General features: G+C 42.5%; 1 protein-coding gene across 1 annotated transcript in view; it reads right to left on the bottom strand.

Annotated features, from left to right (window-relative positions):
• Positions 1 to 67: 67 nt before the first annotated feature.
• The window catches only part of PAX4 (paired box 4), a 538,072-nt gene continuing 526,157 nt past the window's right edge, over positions 68 to 11,982 (bottom strand). The window contains exon 6 of the mRNA XM_044087307.1: positions 68 to 387. Coding sequence (XP_043943242.1) covers positions 68 to 387 — 320 coding nt within the window. The remainder of the gene's footprint in view (positions 388 to 11,982) is intronic.

Below are 11,982 nucleotides of genomic sequence, written 5' to 3'. Positions count from 1 at the left end.
ATGTAAACCTTTATTACCTTTTGTAATAATGTATATGTAACAATTTTATGTTCATATTTAAAGCATTTTACAGGTATTGATAACTTGCTTGTTGGTAACTGTCATACCATGAAATATAATTGCAAAATGTTAAGGGCTGCATTTGTTTGTCACACCAAAACTCTGTGCTGGAAAGGTGAACAGGAATGGCAGCAGTACTGCTCATGACAGGAAATGAACGTGGCACTCTAGTTCCACAAAAAGCCGGAAATGAAGTGCTTTTTGCAATGGGAAGAGATAGCGACATACTGTTCTGTGTAGGAAGAAATGGAGCTGATGTTGAATGTACAGAAAGTGACCCACATACCGCTGCAGGCACAATTTCAGTCTCACAGATGGAAGCCATGCCTGTAAATAAAAGGGTAGTCACTATTCAGAAGCATGTCATAGTAAACATTTATGCATTACACATTGCTTAGAGCTATAACAGGTAGCTACTTTATGTGCTTCATCCTGCATCAAAGCCACTTTACTAAAACAATGTTGGCACATGTAAAGAAATAATGAAATGCCAGCGTGGACTGGCAGCTCAGAATTCGTCCATGTTTTATAACAAATTTACTTAATTTATAAAATTAAAATGTGACTTTGTTTAGGTGCTAGATTTACTGAAACATTTTTAATGCAGGCTACAAAATAATATATACAAAACACACTTACTGTAAGCATGTCGGAACAATAACAACATTCTGCATTCAGGTCTACAACACTTTGAAAGATATAAACAAATGGCAGTAGTACTAGTAATTATCATTTGAAAGTATTGGGGGTGCCTTCATGTAGAGATGATCCTCTTTTTAGGATTTAGACATTGGAGATCATGTGGCCTACGAATTAAGCATTTTGTGGCCATGTCAACAGTAACCAAACATGCATAACATGACACAGCAGTGGAGTGTGACATTATAACAAACAGCTGATCAGGAAATCCTACTGAACTTTCCACCTTTGCTTCCACTCTTCTTTTTAAAAAAACATCTTAAAGAACATCTTAAAACTCACTGGCATTGTCCCTGCTCTAACCCTGACTGATATCTCATTCCCCTTCTTGCTTTCTCTATACTTCTCTACTCTACTATTCTATGCCGCCTATCTGTAATTACCAATTTCCTACTATAGTGCGAAAAAAAAAAACAAAAACAATTTATGCTTTTGCTCTCTGTATTTGATCTTATCTTAAACCTACTAAATGACTCAGCACAATTTTGTTCTGACCAATGTAGCCAATGTACTGTAATTCACTTGACTATTACTATATATTGTATTCTTTGTCACTGCTGATGCTTGGAGCTTTTCTCCCCGGGCCTCTACTGAAAATGGACATGTATCCAGTTAGACTAGCCCAGTCAACAAATGTAAAATAAAATAAATAAAATAAATAAATAAATGCTATGAAGGCAGACACTAAAAACAAACACAAAGCCTTCTATAGTTATATCAAGAACCTCCACGGCAATACCCAGATTTGCTATGAGTTACTGCACAATGGTAGATCCTATACTGAGCCAACAGATATTGCCAACATACTGGCCGACAGATTCAGTGCCAACTTTACCCCTCTCTCCCCCCACCCCAAAGGACCAATCACAATACCAGAAGAATGCCTGGCACCCAGCATTACTGCAGCACAGGTTAAAGCTGCATTGTCCAAGGCCAAGAATACAGATTCAATGGGACCCAATAATATCCTTGGCTGTGTTCTATATGAACTACAAAGCAAACTGGCACCACATCTGTGTGCCCTGTTCAGTCACAGCCTCACCTCAGGCTTTGTACCTAACAAATGGTGCACTGCTACAGTCGTCCCTCTCCATAAAGGGGGAGCGACTTACAGACCCTGGGAATTATTGCCCCATTAGCCTGAGTCTGATATGTAAAGCTATGGAGCGCATCATCATGGACCTGACAAACAAAGATATAGGAAATCTCTAAACTATAGACCCCCACACAATTTTTCTTTGTGAAAGCGAGATCATGCCCGCTCAACCTGGTTGACTTCTTTGAATCAGTCACCAGGACTGTGGATGAAGGTTAGGCAGTCCATACAGCTTACCTCTATCTGGTCAAGGCTTTTGATACCATTCCTCACTCTGGAATTATTGATAAACTCATCAAACTAGGCATCAACCCGTATATCACTAGGTGGGTTGAAAATTGGCTCACAGATAGAACACACAGTGTGGGAGGAACACAGGGGTTGGGAATGTGGCCTAATGGTTAAGGTGTTTGCCTTACAAACACAAGATACATGGTTTGAATCTCACAGGGGATAACTGGCTAGGCTTAAAATGGCTTGCAAGGGCAGTTAGCCTAGTACTAATCTATGAACCTATGAACCTATGAAAGTAGCAGACTCCAAGTCAGACTGCTGACCAGTCACGAGTGGAGTCCCGCAGGGATCAGTCTTGGGTCCTCTCCTGTTCTGTATCTACTTCTCAGAAGTCCAGGCCAACATAAAGGGACTCTGGCTGACTAAGTTCACAGACGACTGCAAACTGGGAGTCATTATTAACTTCCCAAGTGATGTAGACATCCTTACAGAAAGGCCTCACTGAGACCAATGACTGGTGTCGTAACCATGGCCTTAAGCTTAACGCCAAAAAATGCATCATCATCCCCTTTGGTAAAAACTCAGTTCCCGCTAATTACCATATCGATGGGAGCCCACTGAACACTGAAGGCATTATAAGAGATCTGAGGATGCAGGTTGACAGCAACCTCTCCTTCGACCACCACATTGCCACTGTGGTCAGAAAGTCCTTCCATGTGGCACATCTCATTACCAAGGGTTTTGCATCCAAGAAGAAAGAAGTCATCGTCTCTCTCTACTCTTCCCTTATTAGACCAATCATTGAGTATAATGCCCCATTTGGCAGGTACCTTAATAGACACCTGCAACAGCTGGAGAGGCCACAGAAGTACCTTACGAAGAGGATCCTAGGCATTAAACACATGTCCTACATGGACAGACTCAAAAGACTCCAGCTATTCTCGGTCTCATATCACCTACTTAATGGCAATCTCTGCTTGACTTACAAAGCCATGTCTGACCCAGCTTTGTTAAAAGTGCTACATCTAAAGAAATCCCAGTCCCTCCTTACCACATGCTCCAGAGACCTCAATCTCATTACCACAATCAACAGAACATACTGGAGGGACAGGTTCCTCACCCAGAGACTGCCCATGCTCTGGAATAGACTTCCCATACATGTCAAGCAGAGCACCTTGCTGTCCCTCTTCAAGAGAAATCTTGATGAGTTGATGGGTAAATGAACGTTCACCCCGGGGATCACTCCAGTGGCTCTTTTTGATAGAGGCACTGGGAACTAACATCTGGTGGCATAATGCCAGGACACTTCTATGGGCTATGCTTGTAAAGGCTCCAGGGCCATTAGCCTAGTACACACCTATGAACCTAAAATAAGGTGGAAGCACACCTCTCAATTTACTTGCTTAAGAATTCTGGACAAATAAAAAAGAATAGAGGTAAAAGGGCCAAAATCAGCGACAGTTTTTAAATACTACTCTAATTCACTTGAAAAGTTAATAGAAAGTATAGTTGTTTATATGTACCATAAATGTACATGTTAGAGTGTCTTTACTACTGCAGTAATAATACTTAGAATTTCCTGCCTTGGGAAGCCTTGACTGGCCTGAATACCAGAGATTTAATCCCTTTCCCTTGCCATTGTGGACATCCTCCTCTCTGACGTCAGTAGATGAAAAGCCTTAATGTCTTTGGCAGGGAGTACAGCCTACCATAGTGTTTCCAGTAGGGAGGAATCAGAGGGTTTCATAGGGCATCAGTTGAAGTAAGGGAGGGATCCTAATTAGAAATAGAGAGGACTCACCCCATCTCATAGAAAGACACAGACAAGATGGTGAGAGGGAAAGGTTATTGCAACAGTAAAAACACTAAACATCTACATTTATGGTAAGTATGCACAACTGTACTATACAGCAAGAGGTTCTCTGGTTCGATTCTTGGCTGAAGTGCTTTCTGTGTGGATTCTGCATGTCCTCCCTGTGGTCGCTTGGGTTTCCTCAGGGTGCTCCGGTTTCCTCCCACATCCCAAAGACATGCTGTAGGTGGATTGGACACTCTAAACTGGCCCTAGGTGTGAGTGTGTGCTTGTGTGCACCTTCTGTGGAAGGTTGGGTGCCGGGCTGGCAACTCGACACCTTAAAACTTCACTGCCAATCATGAGCAGACAGGTGATCCGTTCTGGCGACCCCTAACTAGGAAAAGCCGAAAGAAGAAGATGCACAAATGTACTATGTTTATCATGCTTCACTGTTGCAGAAGTAACACTTGGGAGGATTCCCAAAGCTATAGTTAGAGGGAGTCTGGCAGTGAGTACCTTAAAGTTGAGAGATATGTCCTTGCCAAACTGCTGTTGTGAAACCAGCTCTGGTTCAAGAAGCTGAGGACAGATTGTTGTTTTTGGAGAAGGTATGTATGGAGTACAAGGTGGCTGCCTTCAGAACAGACTGGGTGGACACTTCCCTCATGAAGGTGGTAGTATTTGCAGTGGCCCTGGTAGAATGTGTCCTGGTGTGCTCAGGCATCTTCTTGCCATGCTGTTTATAACAGAAAGTAATAAAGTTTGAGATCCATTTAGACATAGTTTGCTGACCACACTTACCTTGTTTGCTACTTGCAAAAGCTACAAATAACTGGTTAGAGTTTGTGAAGCTTTTAGTTTTATGCAAGTAAAACCTTAGTTGTCTGTACACATCATACCTCTCAACCTGTTACAGCAAGAAACCTGGACAAAGCAATAAATAATGGGGGAGGGGGGCAAAGGCCCAAAAATAGGTACACTTTTTAAATATTGCTCTTACAAACTTAAGAAGTAGCTAGAGCAACAGGTTTTGCATTAGTATGAATTATCTTAAGGATATGAAGTCTGAAACTCAACTGCCTGTCATTATTTTCTGACTTCAACCCTCAATAATTTGCCAGTGATTTGCCAGAAAACCACAATTTTATGAGAAACGGACTAAAAATATGAGGCAAAAATCTGGACATTCTGCAAAAATCTGTACAGTTGAGAGGTATGGTGCACATCCAGGGAATAAAGGGCTTTTCCCCCCTTGTTCTAAGAATTAGGGAAGAAGACAGGTAAGTGGATTGCCTGGTTTACTGAGACTTCCATGACTACATTAGGCATAAAGGTGGGGTTGGTTGTCAGGGAGACTTTATCCCCATGAAACTTAAGAAACGCTTCCATACATATTAGAATTTAGAGTTCACAAATCCTTCTGGCTGATGTGAGAGTCATTAAGAGGGTGGTATTCATGGTAACTTTGACATCTTATGAGGTTGTAAGCTCAAAGAGAGGTAAGGTATTTTTTTCCAGCACAAAATTTAGATCCTAGGATGGGGCAGGAGTCCTCCTAGGAGGTCTTAAGTAAATTATACCCTTGAGAAATTGTTTCACTATGGGGTGGGAGAATAGAAAAAGCTACAGAGGCAGGCAGGCAGGCAGGCAAAAATGTATGAGTCATGGATTTTGATAGAGGAATAAGATATTCCCTTGAGGGAACATCCTGCAAGCTAACATAAAGTAAGGGGACATTTGCTTGTAAAGGTTGCTTACTACTAAGGTTCTTAGGCATTCCATTTTGAGGTGCACAGCTTCCTGGTGTTGGGTCTTCTGGCCGCTTTGAGAGTAAGTAAGGTAACATAGTTAAAGTGCTGCCTGGAGAGGATGAGAATCATATCATCCACCCTGACAATTTCCGTGTGGTCAAAATGGGGTGTATGGCAGTCCCTTTGTTCTGTGATAGGGGCTCTGTCTGCAATGGGAGCAGCCATGGCTCTTCCCTGGTCATTCTCTGGAGCATGGGGAACCAATGCACTGGCCAGATGGGTGCTATTAGGATCACCCTCATTCTATCCTCCCTGATCTTCAAAAGTCCCCTGAGGATGAGGGGTAGGGGAGGGAAAGCATACAGAAATAGTCCTTTTCTTGGGAAGGAGAAGGCATCTGTCCTCCAGGCCATGTGGTCTGGGCTTTTGAGGAAAACATGTTGATTTGTTTTAAAACAAAGAGGTCTACTACTGGTACACCCCACTTGTCTGTGAGTTTTCTGAATATATTCTTCTTCAGCACCCATTTGTGAGGTTCTGTTACTGACCTGTTTATTTTGGACTGTTAGGTTGTTGTATGCTGCAGGAAGGTGCTGAGCCAGAAGATGTAATCCCATCTTCTGTGCTGTATCCCAAAGTTACATTGCCATTCTACACAAGGCTAGAAGTGGGTACATCCATGTTTGTTGATATACCACATCGCTGTAGTGTTGTCTATCCTTACCATCAGAGTACCCAGTATCAAGGCCTACCAACACAGTACCCAGTATCAAGGCCTACCAACACAGTACCCAGTATCCACTGCCACATCGCTGTAGTGTTGTCTATCCTTACCATCAGAGTACCCAGTATCCACTGCCACATTGCTGTACTGTTGTCTATCCTTACCATCAGAGTACCTAGTATCCACTGCCACATCACTGTAGTGTTGTCTATCCTTACCAACACAGTACCCAGTATCCACTGCCACATCACTGTAGTGTTGTCTATCCTTACCAACACAGTACCCAGTATCCACTGCCACATTGCTGTAGTGTTGTCTATCCTTACCATCAGAGTACCTAGTATCCACTGCCACATCGCTGTAGTGTTGTCTATCCTTACCATCAGAGTACCCAGTATCCACTGCCACATCACTGTAGTGTTGTCTATCCTTACCATCAGAGTACCCAGTATCCACTTTTGTTTGAATGCCACAAGGCATCTGTAAATTGCCATAAATTCCTTATGATTGATATGATTTTTTCTTTTTTAGAAAAGACTTGTCCCACCTGCCTTGTACGCTCAAATCATCTAGTTGGGCACCTCAAGCTAGGTCTGAGGCATCTGGGGTGATCACTTTGTTCCCTGCTTGTAAAGTGAAGGGAAATCTTTTGTTTTGTTTGCATGCATTTGTCTGCCACAGTAGTGCTTTCCTATTGTAAGGAAGAAGTAAGATCTTGATGTTCAAGGGGTGTAGGTGCTAACACCACATGCTTTTTCACATACCACTATATTTTCCTCATGTTTAGTTTTGCTAAGAGCAGAAGGCCATGTATCCTAATTAAGGAGAGCCTTGAGTGAATTGGATTCCATAGACAAAAAGCACCAAGTCATACACACCCATTGCTCACCACCCCTCCATCATCCAGTGTCTCCCTGCCCCTCCCCACCCTGGCCTAGCCACACTCCCCGGATTACTTTTTTCATCCTTTTCATGCTATTTGTCCCATTCTTCGGTGTTTTTCCTGCATTCAGTCATTTGACACATCCTAACCAAGCAAGGCTGCAGACCACTCTGTTAACTATAGAGGAAATAACTGCATCAAGCTGGGAAGCCATGGGGATCCTAGATGTTCTGAGGTGCTTTTTTAAACAACCTGTTTTATCCAATGCTAATCTGAAAAAATCTGATTAAGGAAAGAAATGCAGTCTTAGTCTTCAGCTTTGCTTTCTCTTACATCCTTTCAGCACATCCTATCTGATCAGAACTGCACTGTAACAAATATGAAGTAAATAAGTGAATTAAGTTGTGGGTATGGGGACCACTAGGCTCCTTAAAACCATGGGGGTTTAGATGTTGTGAGGTGCACATCAAAGTTTTTTTATACACCCTTTCACCAGTGATGACCTGAACAACATTTCTGAGTAAGGAAAACAATCAGCAATGTTGTTCATATGTTGATCACACTGCTACAGTAGCCTAAGCTATATGGGTTATATCCTGCCATGGATATAACAGCCAGCCAGCGTACAAAGCTTCAGGGCACCTTCCATTGACCCAAATTGTTAAGGACCACGAGCTGAATAAATTTGGGCATGAAGCCCTTCAGAGCTTTACTGCCTCTGAGGCTTTTGAGGATCGATGGTTGGCTTGTTCATAGATGTTTACTAGGCTAACAACCACAAGGGCCTGTTTAAGCCTAGCCATGCATCCCAAATCTCTGACAAGTTCTGATGCCCTTGACAAGTGTAAGCATGGGCCTGGGAGATGAACCATTTACAGGTTACCTATTTGCATCAGAGACATGGGTGCCAAACCAGGGATGAATTTCTGGTTTCCAATCCAATAGTCCAAGTTGCACTTGAATTGGATTGGGGAGGAACTCTGCTTCACATGGATGGGGAGCCTGTTCTATAGACGTGGTAGTCTCTGGGATACACACCTATCTTTCCAGCAGGTCCTATTTATATTACAGGCAAGGTTTAAGTCTTTACAATGGGTAATTCTGGTACTGTTTGTTTTGTGGATATTCAGGAGGTCCATCAGAGTGGGGTCTGACAATGCCCTGTATTCCAGGCATAGATCTCCCCTCAAAAGCCTGTAGGAGACAGAATACAGGGATAGGGCCTTGAGGAGGCCTGCATAGGATATATTACTTACACCCTGTATTCTTTTAGTGAGGAACCTCTGTGGACATTCCAGTTGTTGGATATGCCTGGTTAGGTATATACCAAAGGGGGTATTTTACTCAATGATAGGTCTGATGAATGCCGAATACAGTGGAACAATGACTTCCTTGGACTTAGATACCGTATTTTTGTTTTTAAGTTGTGCAACATGGAATGATTTCCTCACCACTGTAGACACATGATGGTCAAAGGCTAGATTACTATCTATGTGTGTCCCTAAGTTCCTGACTACTGGGTCAATGCTAAGGGGTGTGTTGTCAATATTATAGTTACCAGTGATGGACGACTTCCCAAAGGATACTATTATGCATTTCTTGGCATTTAAATTTAGTCCATGACTCTGACACCAGTTGTTTGTCTGTGTCAACCCCTCCTGGAGAATATTTGTGTCAGTGTGAGATTCAATGACAGCTCCTAATTTGCAATCATCTGCAAATTTAGTCAGCCAGAGACCACTGACATTGGGCTTGACTTCTGAGAAGTACATGCCAAAAAGGAGCGGTCCAAGGACTGATCCCTGAGAGACTCCACTTGTGATTGGCCTCTTTGAAGTGGTGGACTCCCCAATTCTAACTTCCTGGGTCCTGTCTGTGATCCAATTGGCTATCCACTGGGTGACATACAGGTTTGTACCTACCTAACCTCGAGTTTTCAACAATACCCGAGTGGGGTAATATGTCAAATACCTTGGCCAGGTCAAGGTAGGCAGTGTGAATGATTTTGCCCTCATCCATTGCTTTGGTGACCTTCTCAAAGAAGTCCACCAGGTTGAGTAGGCATGATCTGCCCTTGACGAAACCAAACTGGGTTGGGCCAGTGTCTGGAGGTTTACTATATCTCTGTTGATCATCTCCATGATAATTCTTTCCATGGCTTTACACATAAGACTAGTGAGACTTATGGATCTGTATTTTCCAGGGTCTGTAGATGGCCCACCTTTGTGGAGAGGGATGACTGTTGCCTTTCTCCATTCATGAGGCACAGAGCCTGTTTGGAGGCTACAGTTAAATAGTAATTCCAGATGCCCTGATAGGTCATGCTTCATGCTATTTAGAATGCATCCTGGAATATTGTCTGGGCCCACTGATGCAGTGTTCTTGGTCTTAGAGAGAGAATTAAAGATCTGTTCCCTAGTAATAGTAGGGGGTGTTATATTTGATGATATTTCCTGGGTGAAGGTTGAGGGGGAGAGAGGAGTAAAGTTGGAGCTGAATTTATCAGCCAGGAGGTTTGCTATATCTTTTGGCTCAGTATAGGTTGCTCCATTTACAATGAGATCTGCACACAATTGTGTATTGCCTTTGAGTTTGCGGACATAGCTAAAGATTGCTTTGTGGTTGTCCTTCGCCATGGGAAGCCAAACTTACCTCAAATTTGGCATTGGTGGACTTTATTTGTCCTCTGAGGTGTTTGTTTACTTTGAGGAGAGTGCTTTTATCCTGCTGGGTGCTGCACCTCCTTATTTTTGCCATGATTTTCTTCCTCCTGTTATACATCCGACTGATTTTGAAATTCCACCAGGGTGGCTTGTTTTTTGAGTTAGTTCTGTACTTCTTCCTGGTGGATACAATTGCCTCTATGGAGCTATTAACATGCTTGTACAGGGTTTCTGTGAACAGTTCTGCACAGGCAGCAGTGTTCTCAGGGTTTATAGGGGCTTGAAATGTTGCCAGGTTCTCACTTAATAGCAGGAGGTTAGCCATAGAATAGCTCCTGAATATTCCCGGTTTAGCTGGGAGTCCAGGTTTTATTTTTACTTCAAAGGAGACCATTTTGTGGTCTGACCTTACCAGGGAAGGCATTACAATAGGGGGTGCGCAGCACTCTCCCATATTAGTGAGAACCAGATCCAGTATGGTTGAGCCCCTGGTTGGTGTATTGACTATCTAGTCCAGGGATCTCTGTGCATGTACGTTTGATGTCGTATAGGATTCCCAGTTAATAGTGGGGTGATTAAAGTCACCCATGAATATGGGTTTGGTTGGATGGTTAGTGTTTCTAATAAGCTTAAATACATGATATGGGTTATCTGGGTCATAGAGGGGAACCTATAGCTTGCAAGGAAGTAGTATTTTATTTTACCTATTGTGATTTGAACATGGAGCAGCTCAAGTGCATTGTCCTGCTTGACCAGCCTTGAAGTATATTTATTTTTAATGTAAATAGAGACACCTCCACCTTTAGTCCATGCCTGTGATGTAGCTGGTCTAAATGTGTGGAAGGCATTATAACCCTGTATTGTTGGTGTACTGTCCGCGGCTTTAAACCATGTCTCAGAGACCGCACAGACATCAGCATTCTCTAGGGTAAAGAGAACTTCCAGGGAGTGGATTTTTTTTGTTTAGGCTCCTAGCATTGAGCAGTAATACCTTTAGATTTTCTTGGTTTTCATTTGCTATGTCAGAAATACTTTTAGTTTGGCATTGCCTAAAAAAGGCACTATGGGGAAGACAAAGTTTTAGCTAATATTCGAAAGCCTAGAGGAAAGGGGTGCAGACCATCCCCGGCAAAGCAGCGTGGTCTGTTGACCATTTCTTTCCATGCTGATAAATATTGCACCCCCTTAGAATGACACCAGAAACTAAGCCAATTATTCAAGTCAGTCATCTTTTGTGCCTTTCTTTGCTGGGCAGTAAGTTCCCTTTGGGGGAAAAATCCACTTTCTTAAATTTTGTTAATGTTTTATTACTTTCCTTTTCGGGAAAGTTATTTTGAAGCTTTTGTGTTGTTACTTAAAGGACTGTCTCAAGACTGTAAAGTTCTTTTTAAATGGAGCACTTGGTTCTTTCTGTAAGCTTAAAAGTAGTGTAAACTAATTGAAGACATATTTTCTGTGGAAAAATTGTGCTTATTTTTCTGTTGTAGGGCTGTCATATTCTTTTAAAGTACTTTTTACTAGGTTTTTTATGTCAAAAAAGTAATTTTGTGGACTGGTAATTTTGCTGTTTTTTATGCTTGTCTTCCCTGGGAAAGAGGCATCATTTTCAGTTTGACCACAGAACAGACTACAAGTCCCACAGTCAGTCCTTTTTCCATCCACAAAAAGAAAAAGTTAAGCAAACAGCTTTTGCCACCAGAACAGGCTAGCAATTTGCTTCAGCCACAGATGGGTGATTCTGCTGTGGCCATTTGTAGTACCTTATTGCACCCATCTTTTACCCTAGATCCCTCTGGTGTAACACCTACAGCCACTATGGACCGGAGGTTAGCCACATTCTCTGCAGCTGTTGGGGTCCCTTCAGTGGGCAATGGAGGGCCACTCTTGTCAGTTCTGGGAGGGGAACAGGGAAGGTTTCTCTGTTATGTCAGAATATTCCATCCATCCCTGGGGAAGCCGCTGCTGCTATTAGTAATATGATTGGCCCCATTTTTCCTGTCAAAAAGAAACAGAAGACCAAGCATGTATCTACTCCTCCTCAAATTTGATTGGATAGGAATACTGTACTGGGATATGC

Source organism: Protopterus annectens, chromosome 11.part0 (genome assembly GCF_019279795.1).
Source record: "Protopterus annectens isolate FY-2018-M chromosome 11.part0, PAN1.0, whole genome shotgun sequence".
NCBI classification, from domain to species: Eukaryota; Metazoa; Chordata; order Ceratodontiformes; family Protopteridae; genus Protopterus; species Protopterus annectens.
Note: the sequence above shows the minus strand (reverse complement) of the source record. Positions and strands in the feature narration are given on the sequence as shown.